At 41.6% G+C, this 16,663-nt stretch overlaps 1 protein-coding gene and 1 pseudogene across 2 annotated transcripts in view; one reads left to right on the top strand and one right to left on the bottom strand.

The window, feature by feature from the left end:
- Positions 1-347: 347 nt before the first annotated feature.
- The window catches only part of MRPL48 (mitochondrial ribosomal protein L48), an 83,454-nt gene continuing 67,138 nt past the window's right edge, over positions 348-16,663 (bottom strand). Inside the window, exons 6-8 of one of the 2 annotated variants that reach the window (XM_023209456.2) lie at positions 5,105-5,207; positions 2,021-2,110; positions 350-659 (exon numbers count right to left, since the gene is read on the bottom strand). In XM_023209456.2, coding sequence (XP_023065224.1) covers positions 585-659; positions 2,021-2,110; positions 5,105-5,207 — 268 coding nt within the window. In that variant the 3' untranslated portion in view covers positions 350-584. Of the gene's footprint in view, positions 660-2,020; positions 2,111-5,104; positions 5,208-16,663 lie in introns of both variants that reach the window. The other variant, XM_031936715.1, reaches the window with a different exon arrangement.
- LOC116418996 lies at positions 13,870-14,351 on the top strand (annotated as a pseudogene).

Here is a 16,663-nt window from a genome sequence, read left to right as displayed (position 1 = left end):
ATACAAATAATTAGCCAGGCGTGGTGGCAGGCGCCTGTAGTCCCAGCTATTCAGGAGGCTGAGGCAGGAGAATGGCGTGAACAAGGGAGGCAGAGCTTGCAGTGAGCCGAGATCATGCCACTGTACTCCAGCCTGGGCAACAGAGCGAGACTCCGTCTTAAATGTTTTTGGTAAAGACAGAATGTTACCAGGCTGGTCTCAAGCTCCTGGCCTCAAGCAGTCCTCCTGCCTCAGCCTCACAAAGTGCTGGGATTAGAGGGATGTACCACTGTGCCTGGCCAGAATATAGAATCTCTTAAAGATACTCCACAGGATGGGCCAATTTCTCTCTCACACACACACATACATATACATATCAGCAGCAGATTTTTATTAGATGGAAGATAACAAGGGTTGCCTCATAGATAAGTGGTAACAAATGGCAAGTACAGCCATGCCACAGAGGAGTGAGGACATTACTGGCTATGGGAATGGGTACTTATGAAATCTGAGGGTCAGGTCTCCTGATGAACTCTGACTACCCAGTAAGCCCTTCTCCTTGGCACTCAATATGACCATTGCGGGCATGAAAGAGTCTACAGTAGCTAGTTCAACTTGGCCAACAGTTCTTCCAGTTCTGGTCGAGCTTTGAATCGTCCCTTGAAATCTTCTTCAGTGTGCTAAGGAGAAGAAAAAGAAAATAAGTGGAAATTACTGCAGAGCTTTTAGTTATCCAGATATGCACAGCATCCAAAAAGGGACCATGAACCAGCGCTGTAGAGAATCATTCAGATTCAAGTAACTTTTATTATCTACTATGTAGCAGACTTACAGTATAGTATGTATAGTATAGTATAGTATAGTATAGGGGATTCAAACTGGAATCAGATTTCCTCCTTGCTTTCAGTGAACTTGCAGTCTAGTTAGAAAAGACAGATATATGAAGATTTAATGTCAAAATGCTATAACTATCACAATAGAAGCATTTAAAAGAGAGAGAGAATACCAAAATTATTTACATAGGAAATAAAACAAACAGGGATTGGACTGTTTTAAGGCAGCATGATCAGCACGTAGTGTCTCTGTACCCAGATCTGTATGAAGCCCAAATACTAACCAGAAGAAGCTTGACAAGCATAGACTCAGAACAAGCAGAGCTGGATAGAGCAAATGGTACCAATCTAAGATGACCTTATACATCTGTGTCATAAGAAGGATCATCTTGGCAACTGGACCCAAATACTCAGTATTTAGGCTAAGATTCCTAATGTTCTCCAAGTTTTCCATGCCTGACCAAACATCCTATTGACTAACATTCTTTATGAAATATATTTAGTCAAGCTACAGTCAAGCCTTGAAGATCCAGGAACCTTTTCTCTAACATATATTTTCCTATTTGTGTTCTGATTTATTACACCATATACTATCTTAACCCATGTTCTTCCACACAACTGTCTGAAAGGAGAGAATTCTGGGGCCTCATAGGCCCACCACCAACATCAGGATGCTGTGTTGAAACTCAGTACTCATAGGCCACAAAACATCATCCCTGATGCCTCAGAAGCTGGACTAATGATCACAGTGTCATCAGAGTATACAACTTTTCTGATTATTATTTAGGCCACATTATCCACATTTCTCTGTTCTTTCTAAAGCCAGTCCAGATGTGTTCTTTTTTTTTTTTTCTTTTTTTGAGATGGAGTCTTGCTCTGTCGCCTAGGCTGGAGTGCAGTGGCACGATCTCGGCTCACTGCAAGCTCCACCTCCCAGGTTCACGCCATTCTCCTGCCTCAGCCTCCCGAGTCGCTGGGACTACAGGCGCGCACCACCACGCCTGGCTAATTTTTGTATTTTTAGTAGAGACGGGGTTTCACCATGTTAGCCAGGATGGTCTCGATCTCCTGACCTCGTGATCCAGCTGCATCAGCTTCCTAAAGTGCTGGGATTACAGACGTGAGCCACCGCGCCCAGCCCAGATGTTCTTATCCTTATTTTGAGCATATGCGGGCCAGCAGGGGCCTCTTCTCAAACCAGCACCTACCTCCTTCACTGACAGTCTGACTCCTTCAGGAAGATTGCTTTGAATTATTTCCAAGAAAATTTCTGCAAACGTAGCACTCAAACCGCTGATCTGCAAAATGAAAGAAGGTGCTCTAAGAGGTGGGAGGAGCTGAAAAGGAGGTAACTGGACAGACATGTATTGGTTCAGATGCCAGCTCCAGTAGAGTCTGGAGAGCCCAAGGGTGGAAGATTAATACCAAAACTGGTTTCTGAGCCTGGCCTCTACAGGCTTTCTCCTGCCATCTGCAAGGTGCTGAGATGGTCACTGCCAATATCTGCTCCTGTGGGCATTAGATGTCATTACTGGACCAAGAGGTTTTAAAGTCCAGGGTCTCTTTCAGTTGCCCAGACTGGAGTGCAGTGGAACAATCATAGCTCACTGCAGCCTTGAACTCCTGGGTTCAAGTGGTTCTCCCACCTCAGCCTCCAGAGTAGTTGGGACTACAAGCACGTGCCCCCAGTCCCGGCTAATTTTTTATTTTTAGTTTTTGGTAGAAACAGGGTCTTGCTATGTTGCCCAGACTAGTCAAATTCCTGGCTGCAAGCAGTCCTCCCACTTTGGCCTCCAAAAGTGCTAGGTTTACAGGCATGAACCATGGCACCCAGCGCAGGCTGACTTTCTTATTTATTTATTTATTTATTTGAGACGGAGTCTTGCTCTGTTACACCCAGGCTGGAGTGAAGTGGTACCATCTCTGCTCACTGAAACCTCCGCCTCCCAGGCTCAAGCAATTCTCCTGCCTCAGCCTCCCAAGCAGCTGAGATAACAGCTGGCTAATTTTTGTTTTTGTTTTGTTTTGTTTTTGAGACGGAGTTTCGCTCTTGTTGCCCAGGCTGGAGTTCAATGGCATGATCTTGGCTCACTGTAACCTCCACCTCCAGGGTTCAAGCAATTCTCCTGCCTCAGCCTCCTGAGTAGCTGGGATTACAGGCATGCGCCACCACGCCTGGCATGGCTAATTTTTGTATTTTTAGTAGAGACAGAGTTTCACCATGTTGGCCAGGCTGGTCTCAAACTCCTCACCTCGAGTGATCCGCCTGCCTTATTCTCCCAAAGTGCTGGGATTACCGGCGTGAACCACCTGCCTGGGCACACTGACTTTGTGATTCAACTCAGCTTTGCCCATATCCACGCATACCAGGACCTGACTGGTGTCAAATGCTGTGCTAAGAACATCAAGGTGAATCAGATGTATGATAAAAGGGCAGGCAGGGGGGCTGCAAGGAACCACAAGAAAAATTCCTACCCAACTCAACCAAGAAAGGTCAAAAAAAGCTTCCAGAAGCGTTAGTATCTTGGTGAAATCTTGAAGAAAAACAGGAGTAAACTAGGAGAATTCAACAGTCATGTGGAGGATTTCGAAGGCAGAGGAAACAACATTCAGTAAAATGTGGGGGCATAAGAGTGTTAGGAAATTAAAACTAGCTCCATTGGCCGGGCACAGTGGTTCACGTCTGTAATCCCAGCACTTTGGGAGGCCGAGGTGGGCGGATCACCTGAGGTCCATAGTTTGAGACCAGCCTGACCAACATGGAGAAATCCTGTCTCTACTAAAAACACAAAATTAGTTGGGCATGGTGGCATATGCCTGTAATCCCAGCTACTCATGAGGCTGAGGCCTTGAACACAGGAGGCAGAGGTTGCAGTGAGCCGAGATCTTGCCATTGCACTCTAGCCTGGGCAACAAGGGTGAAACTCCGTCTCCCAAAAAACAAAAACAAAAAAAACCTAGCTCCATGTGTGGCTGGAGTAAATGGGCTGTGAAGAGGAAAAGCAGGAGAAGAATCATGAAGGCACCTGAGTACCAACCTAAACCATTCAAACTATTCTATGGGCTTCTGGCATGTCAGATCTGTCACAGGATATATTACAAATAATTTAGTCCTGATAATATTTTAAAAGCCAAATATTATACTTATTTTTTAAATTAGCATATTTAGACTTAAATTTAATAAAATTCATTTTATTACCTTGCTGTATGTTCCTTGAGTGGATAAAAAAAGGGTGATGCCCATACCATGGAATATTATTTGGCAATAAAAAGGAATGAAGTACCAATACAACAGAGATGAACCTTGAAAACATTCCTCAACGTGAAAGAAGCCTGACACAAAAGGCCATTTAATGTACAATTCCATTTAAATGAAGAGATAAATCCACAGAGATAGAAAGTAGATTAGTGGCTGCAAGGGGTTAGGGTGACCAAGAAAGAGGAGTGACTGCTAATGGGTGCATAGTTTCTTTTAGCATGATGGAAATGTTCTAAAATTGATTGTGGGGATGGTTGCATAACTCTTTGAATATACTAAAAACCATTGTTATTGTATACTTCAAATTGGTAAATTGTATGATGTGCCCATTATATATCAATTAATGCTCTTATTAGAAAGGGAATGATGGTAAAGCTGGCAAGCTGTGTATTTTTAATACCTCCGGGTGCCCTCATGGTGGTGTGGTTGGCACCCATCATTATCTGCAGGAAGAAAAGAGGACAACTACTAGAGATCAAAGGAAGGCAGCCACTGAGGGGTTTTAAGCAGGAAAATGACATGATCACTTGGTATGGGGGTAAAGTGAAGTGGATGAATCTGAAAGATTTTTAGAAGGTAGAAGCTATAGAATTTGGTGAATGAATGGGTATCAGAGGACAAAGAAGGGTGACACATTAGGCTCAAAGGTGGGGAGGGTTACAAAAAAACAGGAAAATCAGTCCCTCTACAACTAATTTTGCATAGATGAAGTGCGGGGAGGACTCCTGTGGATCAAAGTCAAGAAGGCCAGTAGACAACTGGGTATCAAGTTTCAAGCCTAGCCAACAGATCAGGACAACAGATGTATACATCTGGGGGTTATCAGTATTAAACGATGGTCACTGAGGCCTAAGGAATGAATGAGACTGCATAGGGGGAAGGTATTATAAAAGGAGAGATGGAGGCATCAATAACTGAACACTGGAGAATACCATTATTCAAGAAAGAAAAGAGCATAACAGAAAGTAGAAAAGTGGACAGAGAAAAGAACCAGGAGAAGCAAATACATTTTTTATTCTCCTGGAGTGCCTACCTGAACCACTCGCTCATGGGTGGTAAGCACTGAGTCCAGTAACATTTTGCTCCCTTGGTCCTGCAAATGTAACACTTCCATGGTTTTGGTTGGCATCGCATAACTGTGGGAAGAAAGAGTCAACTATAGTGAGTGTTCACTGAAGCCAGCAGCCACTTCAATCATAGTAGTCCATAAGTATAGCCACTACTGCATGTGATAGTTCCCGGAATGTAGGGGATGCTTATCTGCAACCAGGAGCAAAGTAACTAGATCCCTCTTATCTCCTTCAAAAGTCTCTTACTCCCTAAACAAATACACCATGTTTAATGCAGTTCTGCATCTCTAATCATACTTAATACAATACTCTGAATAAAACCTAGTGATTAATAAATAATTTGTTGCTACTGAAGAATAGCCCATTCTAAAAGAATCAAGTGGCCAGGTGTGGTGGCACACACCTGTAATCCCAGCAATTTGGGAGGCCAGGGCAGCTGGATGGCTTGAGCTTGGGAATTCAAGACCAGCCTGGGCAACACGGTGAAACTCTGTCTCTATAAATACACAAAAATTAGCTAGGTGTGGTGGCACACACCTATAGCCCCAGCTACTCAGGAGGCTGAGGTGGGCAGATTGAGCACAGGAGGTCAAGGATGCAATGAGCCAAGACTGCACCACTGCACTCCAGCATGGGCAACAGAGGGAGACCTTGTCTTAAAAAAAAAAAAAAGAAAAGAAAGAAAAAAAGAATCAAGCTCATCACTAGGTATGCTTTGGAGGTTAACCTTGGGTATTTAATCTATTCTGGAGAAATAAGGCATGAAAATTGATTGTTCTAGAACAGGATTTCTCAACCTCAGTGGTACTGACATTTTAGACCAGATAATTCTTTGTTGTAGGGGCTGACCTACATATCCATATACATCCCTCTAGCCACTGGATATCTGTAGTTTACCCCAAGTGGCAACAGTCAAAACTACCTCCAGACGTTAATTTTCCCCTGAGGGGCAACTTCTCCCAGGTTAGAGTTTATGCTTACTAAAATCGACTTCAGCAAGCCTACATGTTGCAGTGAAAATAACACGGAACAGGAGTCAAGTGTCGGCCCTGCTACTTATTAGCAATATTTACTCAGGTAAGTCACTTACCCCTCTAGGCCTCAGTTTCTTCATGTATAAACAAGATAACGATCTAGGCCTATATCAACAGAGAATTGTGAGAACCGGTGTGTTAATGAGATAAGACCTGACTAATGGCTACATGGAAATATGGTAGTAGTGTTGTGTTCATCTTATCAAAAAGTTCATCAAACTGAAGATAAATGAAAAAAGATTCCCAAATTTTCATGTGTCACAAAATCATCACTTAATAGCAAGGGGCATGGCCCCTATAGGTGGACCTCTACAAAAGAAGTTTAGTGTTATAGGCCAGGCGCGGTGGCTCACACCTGTAATCTCAGCACTTTGGGAGGCTGATGCGGGTGGATCACGAGATCAGGAGTTTAGAAGTAACAGTAAATGGACTAGAGACATGATAGTCAGTCCTGGAGTTAAATATTGGCTCTGCCAATTATTACCTTTTTGAATTTGGAAATTCAGGTTTCTGAGTCTCCATTTCTTCCGCTAGAAATTGAAAATAATAATACCTAATTCATAGAGTTGTTGCAATGATTAAATGAGATTACATAAGTAATTGCCTGGCATACAGTAAATACAGCCAGTAAATGCAAGGTACTGCAAATTCTTTCAGGTAGTTTTTCTAAATAACATCCCTCCTGCTTTTCAGCATTATCTCTGATCTCCTCTTCTTCTGACTCAAATACAGTAACAACTTTCCAACATAAAAAATGGGGATATAATCATAGACTTCTTATGGATGTTCAAGTGAAATAATTGTGTTTCAGAAAAGTAAAAACACCCTAAAATACTATTTTTCTTTTTTGGCATTCTGCAGATAGGACCGACTGACTAAAGTGAGAATTGTCCATTCCTGCCACTAATAATGGGTTTTATTCTTTAACACTTACTTCAGCAAAATTTCATTGATTTGTTTACTCATTCACTCAACAAATATTTACTAACAGCCTGCTCTGTTCTAGGCACTCTGATAGGCAATAAGAAGTCTGTGCATGTAATGGCTCACGCCTGTAAGCCCAGCCCTTTGGGAGGTTGATGCAGGGGCATCACCTGAGGTCAGGAGTTCAAGACCAGCGTCAACATGGTGAAACTCCGTCTTTACTAAAAATACAAAAATTAGCCTGGTGTGGTGGCAGCCACCTGTAATCCCAGCTATGCAGGAGGCTGAGGCAGGAGAATCGCTTGAACCTGGGAGGTGGAGGTTGTAGTGAGCTGAGATCATGCCACTGCACTCCAGCCTAGGCGACAGAGCAAGACTCCGTCTCAATAAATAAATAAATAAATAAATAGTCTATGCAGCCAGGCATGGTAGCTCCCACCTATAATGTGAGCACTTTGGGAGGCCAAGACAGGAGGATTGCTTGAGCCCAGAAGTTTAAGACTAGCCTGGGCAACCTAGTGAGATACTGTCTCTATTTAAAGAAAAACAAAAAATGTCGGCCGCCCAGCTCACGCCTATAATCCCAGCACTTTGGGAGGCTGAGGCAGGTAGATCACCTGAGGTCAGGAGTTCGAGACCAGCCTGGCTAACATGGTGAAAACCTGTCTCTACTAAAAATACAAAAATTAGCTGGGTGTGGTGGCAAGTGTCTGTAGTCCCAGCTACTCAGGAGGCTGAGGCAGAAGAATCGCTTGAACCTGGGAGGTGGAAGTTGCAGTGAGCCAAGATCATGCTACCTCACTCCAGCCTGGGCGACAGAGCAAGGCTCAGTCTCGAAAAAAAAAAAAAAAAAAAAAAAGGTCTATGCTTTCAAGGAGCTCACTGTGAGTGTTTTAAAGAGATAAGTAAGTATACAGTATACAAACATTGTACTACAGTAAGACAAAGGCAATAATAGCTTTGTGTCAAATACTATAGGGACAAGAAGGGGAGGAAAGGGGGACTCAGGGAAAGCCTCACAGGAGGTAGTGATTTATCAAGATGTAGAACAGGCCTTTATGTATGTAAAAGTACATATGGGTTTTTTTATTTTTTATTTTTATTTTTAGTATCTACACTATTTTGTACCTTCCAAATTTTCTGCAATAAACATTGCTTTGATGATCAGACAGCAAAATGGAAGGAAATAAATGAAAGAATTTCAGGAGTCAACCTAACATGACAAAATAATGCTATTTAGGGGGAGTATTGCCAAGAAAGGGACACAAGGAAGTCTGCTGGGGTGCTGGGGAGCTTCACTTTATACAAGTTGTATCTCAATTTTTAAAAATGTAAGTAGATGTTTTAAAAAGAGAAGAGTAGCCTCATGGCGAGGGATGCTGAATGATGCTTTTACTCTCAGCAGAACACAGGGGCTGGTTCAACTTCAGGCTTGGAAGCTGCTCCCAGATGAGTGAGATTTCCATCTCCTCAAGCAGCTGCTAGGCAAAGGATGCAGGCAAATTAAGGGACCCACTTGAGAGGCCTCTTCCTCACCTCTCCTTCTGGGTGAGTTGTACCTGCAGCAGTGCAAACCATTTAGAGAACAAAAGCTGGCATCCTGCTGTCTAGCCCAATTCTATCTCAAGGTCACGGCCATCATCCCTACCCACCCTCCCCCAAGGAAAGATGGATTAAGATGAAATGAAAATCAGAAGAAAAGAATTTCATCTCTGAAAGGCTGAGCAGTGAGATTGTGTAACAATACGATAGTCTGAAAACCTCAATCAATGCAGAGAACTGAGTTGCTAAAAACAAACAGCTCTTTATGCTCTGAGCTGTTTGCAGCAAAGAGGCAAAAAGCAGCACATCATTCATCCTGCTGTTCTAGGAATTATGTCCGCCATGCCTGTTAGAATTCAATCCAAATCAACAAGTCTTTATTCAGTGCCTACTGTGTCAGGTACTAGGCAAGATCTTAGGGTTAGACCACTAATGAAACAGAAATAATCCTTGCCTTACAGAGCTTAGAGTCTAATAGAAAAGACCAATAATAGTCAAGTAATTATAAGAGCAAGAAGTGCATGTTATGAAAGGGCAGTTAAATACCTTTTACTTCTTCTAAATGTATAACATAAAGACCTAACTTAATGAGGTTCCCTGAAGAAGTAACATTCGAGACATAAGAAAACAAACAAAAAATAAAAAATAAATAAATAGGCCGGGCGCGGTGGCTCAAGCCTGTAATCTCAGCACTTTGGGAGGCCGAGACGGGCGGATCACGAGGTCAGGAGATCGAGACCATCCTGGCTAACACCGTGAAACCCCGTCTCTACTAAAAAAATACAAAAAACTAGCCGGGCGAGGTGGCGGGCACCTGTAGTCCCAGCTACTCGGGAGGCTGAGGCAGGAGAATGGCGTAAACCTGGGAGGCGGAGCTTGCGGTGAGCTGAGATCTGGCCACTGCACTCCAGCCTGGGTGACACAGTGAGACTCTGTCTCAAAAAATAAATAAATAAATAAATAAATAAAATAAATAAAGAGGCCAGGCGGGGTAGCTCACGCCTGTAATCCCAGCACTTTGGGAGGCCAAGGCAGATGGATCACAAGGTCAGGAGTTCAAGAACAGCCTGGCCAAGATGGTGAAACCCCATCTCTACTAAAAATACAAAAATTAGCTGGGCGTGGTGGCAGGCACCTGTAATCCCAGCTACTTGGGAGGCTGAGGCAGGAGAATTGCTTGAATCCGGGCAGCAGAGGTTGCAGTGAGCCAAGATCGCACCACTGCATTCCAGCCTGGGCGATAGAGCAAGACTCCATCTCGAAATAAAAAAAGATGGCATCTAAGAAAAAGGTAGAGGCTAGTTAGATGAAGAGAGGAAGAGCATATGCAAAGGTCCTGAGGTGGAAAGGGACAAAACAAAGCCAGTGTAACTGGAGGTAGAGGGAGGTGTGGAGGGAAGTATGAAAGAGGCAAGGCAGGCCCTGGAGCACCTAGGAAGCTACATGAGAAACTTTTATTGTGATCCTAAGGGAGTAGGAAGCCTTCAAAGGATTTCAAGCAGAAGAGTGACATAATCATATTTCCATCTAGAAAGATCACCCTAAATGCTGTGTGGAGAACCAGTTAGAAGAATAGAGAATCAGGAAAAAAAGTAGGTTTAACTCCAGAACTTGCCACTTATTAGGTGTAGGACTATGGGCAAGCTTCTATAATAATAGTAATGGCAATAGTAATAATAATAGCAGCCAACAGTTGCTGGACATAGTTCTAGATACATTATACATAATAGCTCCCTTAATTTTCACTGTAGCCTTTTAAGGTAGTGCTTTTAGTAACCCCATTTTACAGATGAGGAAACCAAGACACAAAGAAGTTAAGCAAAGTGCCCAATGTCATACAATAAGAATGCAGTGGAGCAAGAGTAAAGCTCAGGCAGTCTGGCTCCAGCGTTGATACTTTGATCTACTATGTACAAGGTGTTTGAGTTAAATAATACACAAAAAATGTACTTAGCTTGTTCAGAGTGCCTCACTGATAGTAGGTGCTCAACAAATGTAACTGCCTTCCTGTTTTCACTCAAATGCAGCCAGGGCATTTTACAGCTGAGTTTTTTAAAGAAACTTTTTTTTTTTTTGACTACATAGTTTTTAAATTTATAATCTGGGAGTATACAACCATGCAGCACTGACCACTTAGCCAGATGTAAAATAAACTAGCTTCTTACCACAACTACCCTATAAACATTGCAACTACGCTGGGCACGGTGGCTCATACCTGTAATCCTAGCACTTTGGGAGGCCAAGGTGGACAGATCACTTGAGGTCAGGAGTTTGAGACCAGCCTGGCCAACATAGTGAAACTCCGTTTCTACTAAAAATACAAAAATTAGCCAGGCGTGGTGGTGGCAGGTGCCTGTAGTCCCAGCTACTCAGGAAGCCGAGGCTTCAGAATTGCTTGAACCCAAGAATCAAAGGTTGCAATGAGCCGAGATGGTGCCACGGTACTCCAGCCTGGGCGACATAGCAAGATTCTGACTCAAACAAACAAATAAAACATTGAAACTATTTCCTCTAAAATGACCCTAATCTTATGTGAACACACCAACTGTGGGGGAACCAGAAACCTAGCTACGTGGCAAAAGTAAAAGCCAAAGGGAAAACAGCACTTCCGCGGTTAGTTGATGAAAAGCAGGAAATTCAGTGCCCTTCACTGTAAAAGCAGCATCTCTAAAAAGAGTCCTAAAAATTTCAAACACTATTCCAAGGAACTGACCCCACTGTAGGTACGATAGTAACATTCTGTGAATGGCATTTAATGTTCTTTGCCACCAACTTTTAAGAAGCTATCTCTAATTCCTGTCAGATGAAAAAAATTCTGATTTATTGCAACAACAACATTAGTAACAGAATGTTTACAATGTGCCAGTGTCTGTGCTAAGTGCTGTCAAGTACCATCTTGTTTCCTTTTCAGAGCTCAAAGAAACAGAAAAAATTATCATCCTCATTATATAGAAGAGGAAACTGAGGCTCAGAATTTCCCAAGGTCATATTGCTAATAACTGATAGAACTAGAATATGAATGCCAACAGTTTGATTCCAGAGCTTGTACTCTCTTTTTTAATGTTTAATTTTTGTGGGTCCATAGCAGGTATATATATTTATAGGGTATATGGGATATTTTGATACAGGCCTACAATGCATAATAATCACATCAGGGTAAATGGGATATCCATCATCTCAAGCATTTATCCTTGTGTTACAAACAATCCAACTATACTCTTTTAGTTATTTGTAAATGTACAATTAAATTATTGACTATAGTCACCCTGTTGTGCCATCAAATATTAGATCTTTTTCAATCTTTCTATTTTTTTGGTACCCATTAACCATCCCCACTTCTCCTCAAGTCCCCACTGCCCTTCCCAGCCTCTGGTAACTATCATACTACTCTCTATCTCTGTGAGTTCAATTGTTTTTAATTTTAGCACCCACAAAAAAATGAGAACATGAATGTTTGTCTTTTTGTGCCTGGCTTATTTCACTTAACATAATAACCTCCAGTTCCATCTATGTTGTTGCAAATGACAGGATCTCATTCATTTTTATGGGTGAATAGTATTGTGTAAATGTACATTTTCCTTATCCATTCACCTGTTGACAGACACTTCAGTTGCTTCCAAATCTTGGCTATTGTCAATGGTGGTGCAAGAAACACAGGAGTGCAGATACCTTTTCAACATACTGATTTCCTTTCTTTGGGATTTATACCTAGCAGTGAGATTCCTAGATCATATGGTAGCTCTATTTTTAGATTTTTGAGGAACTTCCAAACTGTTCTCCATAGTGGTTGTACTAATTTTCAATCCCATCAACAGTGTATAAAGGTTCCTTTTTCTCCACATCCTTGTCAACATTTGTTATTGCCTGTCTTTTGGATAAAAGCCATTTTAACTGGGGTGAGATGATATCTCACTGTAGTTTTGATTTGCATTTCTCTGACCATCAGTGATGTTGAGCACTTTTTCATATGCCTGTTTGCCATTTGTACATCTTCTTTTAAGAAATGTCTATTCAGATCTTTTGCCCATTTTTAAATTAGATTATTACATATTTTTTGCTATAGAGTTGTTTGAGCTCCTTATATATTCTGGTTATTAATCCCTTGTCAGCTAGATAGCTTGCAAATATTTTCTCCCATTCTGTGGGTAGAGCTTGTACTCTTAACCACATATTACTTCAACTACGGTCCATAGACAAGCTGCCAGTGAACAGCCTAATTGTCATTGGTCCACAAGAAATGTGCAACCAGTCACTAAACAAACCATTTGATTCAGCCACGTTTTTTCTTAATATCAAGACTTTCCTAATGAAGGAAACAAATTATTAATGTGTATTTTGGCATAAGCTCCTGACATCTTCTCAGAATGGTACTTTGAGAAGCACTACTCTAAATTACTATGCTACTCAGCCTCTTTGAGCTGTAATTGCAGTTTATCTTTCACATGATGTTATAATTATCTTTCTTGGTATGTATGTACATGCATGTATGTGTGCATTCACTCTGTGTGTGTGTGTTCCCTGAAACCAGGAGGTTCACCTTAGTATCTCCCAGAATGTCTAGTGCAGTGCTTACCACATAGCAAGAAGAGGCTCAATCACTAGTTTTTTAACTAATTCATTAAAAGGACTTTTATTAACTTAGAAAATGTATACCACACAACTGGATTGTATAGTGATATTCAAGAACCTGTCATTCTTTCAGTCATGACTGAATGTCTCCCATATGGCGGGCCTTGTAGTGGGTGCTAAAGAAATAAAGAACACAGTCCCCATCCAGAAGGAACGCACTGTCAGAGGGAAGAGAAACTGCCACAGGAATAGATCATTCGAGACCACAGCACTAAGTGACATGAGGTATGTGTCAAGTGCTGAAAGAGGAACCAACTCTCTGGGGCATCAGAAAGAGATAAACATTTTTAGGTTTAAAAGAATTGAAGTACTGTCAACTATGAGAGCTAAAGTCACAGCTTATTATCAAACCTTCTAAAGAACATTTTTTAGCACAGTTGTATTCTAATGTATAAAGGTTTAAAAGTTCAAATTTGGCTGAAGGACTTAAAATAAGACCCTATATAACTGAAAATACTTGTCAGGAAGAACTGGGTTTAAACCCAGGCAAGTTACTGGTTCTGTGCTTTTGGCCTCTCTAAGCCTTGATTTCCACATATGTTAGATGGGAATATATTAATATCTAATGAGTAAGAAAGTATAATTTTTGTTTGTCAAATATGGCAGCACCCAGTGGCGGTGTGAACTGGGAGGAGGTTGCCCAGTTCCACGAATTACTCGAAGTGATGAGGACAACTGATGACAGAATAGTACATAAACTGAACACTAAGGTTCCAACAGCTTCCTTTGTAGGGAAAACTGATGCCAGCCAAACCTATAAACAAATTTAGGGGTCTTTGACGGCAGCTCTTGCCAGTAGGAACAGAGTCATAAAAAATTGTATAGCCCAGACCTCAGAAGTAGTAAAAAAAACCTCCGAGAAGAGAGAGAAAATAATTTGGACTATTTAACGTTATTAAAGCAACCTGGAAAAGAGCAGACAAAGTTGAAATGGATGCAGTCAGAACCAAATGTTGAAGAAGTGGTAAAAGACAAAGGCTAGAAGGTATTTAATAAACGGTGCCAAATTCACTTCAAGCCTCCAAAGAATGAAAAAAGAAAGAGAGATACTTGTTTTTTAAAGGACTGGGTCATGTCATAAGAGGTAAGTATGATAGATATCCAGAGGGCAGGCTTCCTAGGATGATCTGTGAACCAACAGTCCAAGACCTTTTGTTGATTTCAGCCCCACTTAGCCAAGACCTCAAGTACAAATAATTCTGACAGTTACGGAGTAACCAACTGCTATTTTATAATGATTCCATAAAAAAAAAAAGTTTTATTATTAAAATAATTTTCTGACTCAGTGTAAAAAAAAAAAAAACCAAGTGGGCCGGGGGCGGTGGCTCAAGCCTGTAATCCCAGCACTTTGGGAGGCCGAGACGGGCGGATCACGAGGTCAGGAGATCGAGACCATCCTGGCTAACACGGTGAAACCCCATCTCTACTAAAAAATACAAAAAACTAGCCGGGCGAGGTGGCGGGCGCCTGTAGTCCCAGCTACTCGGGAGGCTGAGGCAGGAGAATGGCGTAAACCCGGGAGGCGGAGCTTGCAGTGAGCTGAGATCCGGCCACTGCACTCCAGCCTGGGCCACAGAGCGAGACTCCGTCTCAAAAAAAAAAAACAAAAAACAAAAAAAACCAAGTGTAATCTTTGCCATACCCACATACTATGTCATATACTACCTTGCCACAGTGACAGACTACCTAAGCTACATTTTTGTTGTTGTTGTTGTTGTTTTCCATAGAAAGCTTTTATTTATTTATTTTTGCTCTATAATTTTATTTATTTTTTATTATTTTTTAGTTCTAGTGTACATGTGCACAGCGTGCAGGTTTGTTACATATGTATACATGTGCCATGTTGGTTTGCTGCACCCATTAACTCATCATTTACATTAGGTATATCTCCTAATGCTATCCCTCCCCCCTCCCCCCATCCTTCGGCAAGCCCCAGTGTGTGATGTTCCCCACCCTGTGTCCATGTGTTCTCATTGTTCAATTCCCACCTATGAGTGAGAACACGAGGTGTTTGGTTTTCTGTCCTTGCGATAGTTTGTTCAGAATGATGGTTTCCAGCTTCATCCATGTCCCTACAAAGGACATGAACTCATCCTTTTTTATGGCTGCATAGTTTTCCATGGTGTATATGTGCCACATTTTCTTTTTTTAATTTTTTTATTATTATTATTATACTTTAAGTTCTAGGGTACATGTGCATAACGTGCAGGTTTGTTACATATGTATACTTGTGCCATGTTGGTGTGCTGCACCCATCAACTCGTGAGCACCCATCAACTCGTCATTTACATCAGGTATAACTCCCAATGCAATCCCTCCCCCCTCCCCCACCATGATAGGCCCTGGTATGTGATGTTCCCCTTCCCGAGTCCAAGTGATCTCACTGTTCAGTTCCCACCTAAGAGTGAGATCATACGGTGTTTGGTTTTCTCTTCTTGTGATAGTTTGCTAAGAATGATGGTTTCCAGCTGCATCCATGTCCCTACAAAGGATGTAAACTCATCCTTTTTTATGGCTGCATAGTATTCCATGGTGTATATGTGACACAATTTCTTAATCCAGTCTGTCACTGATGGACATTTGGGTTGATTCCAAGTCTTTGCTATTGTGAATAGTGCTGCAATAAACATACGTGTGCATGTGTCTTTATAGCAACATGATTTATGATCCTTTGGAAATATACCCAGTAATGGGATCGCTGGGTCATATGGTACATCTAGTTCTAGATCCTTGAGGAATTGCCATACTGTGTTCCATAATGGTTGAACTAGTTTACAATCCCACCAACAGTGTTAAAAGTGTTCCTATTTCTCCACATCCTCTCCAGCACCTATTGTTTCCTGACTTCTTAATGATTGCCATTCTAACTGGTGTGAGATGGTATCTCATTGTGGTTTTGATTTGCATTTCTCTGATGGCCAGTGATGATGAGCATTTTTTCATGTGTCTGTTGGCTGTATGAATGTCTTCTTTTGAGAAATGTCTGTTCATATCCTTTGCCCACCTTTTGATGGGGTTGTTTGTTTTTTTCTTGTAAATTTGTTTGAGTTCTTTGTAGGTTCTGGATATTAGCCCTTTGTCAGATGAGTAGATTGCAGAAATTTTCTCCCATTCTGTAGGATGCCTGTTCACTCTGATGGTAGTTTCTTTTGCTGTGTAGAAGCTCTTTAGTTTAATTAGATGCCATTTGTCAATTTTGGCTTTTGCTGCCATTGCTTTTGGTGTTTTAGACATGAAGTCCTTGCCCATGCCTATGTCCTGAATGGTACTACCTAGGTTTTCTTCTAGGGTTTTTATGGCATTAGGTCTAACATTTAAGTCTCTAATCCATCTTGAATTAATTTTCGTATAAGGAGTAAGGAAAGGATCCAGTTTCAGCTTTCTACTTATGGC

The sequence above is a fragment of the Piliocolobus tephrosceles genome, chromosome 13, assembly GCF_002776525.5.
Source record: "Piliocolobus tephrosceles isolate RC106 chromosome 13, ASM277652v3, whole genome shotgun sequence".
NCBI lineage: Eukaryota > Metazoa > Chordata > Mammalia > Primates > Cercopithecidae > Piliocolobus > Piliocolobus tephrosceles.
Note: the sequence above shows the minus strand (reverse complement) of the source record. Positions and strands in the feature narration are given on the sequence as shown.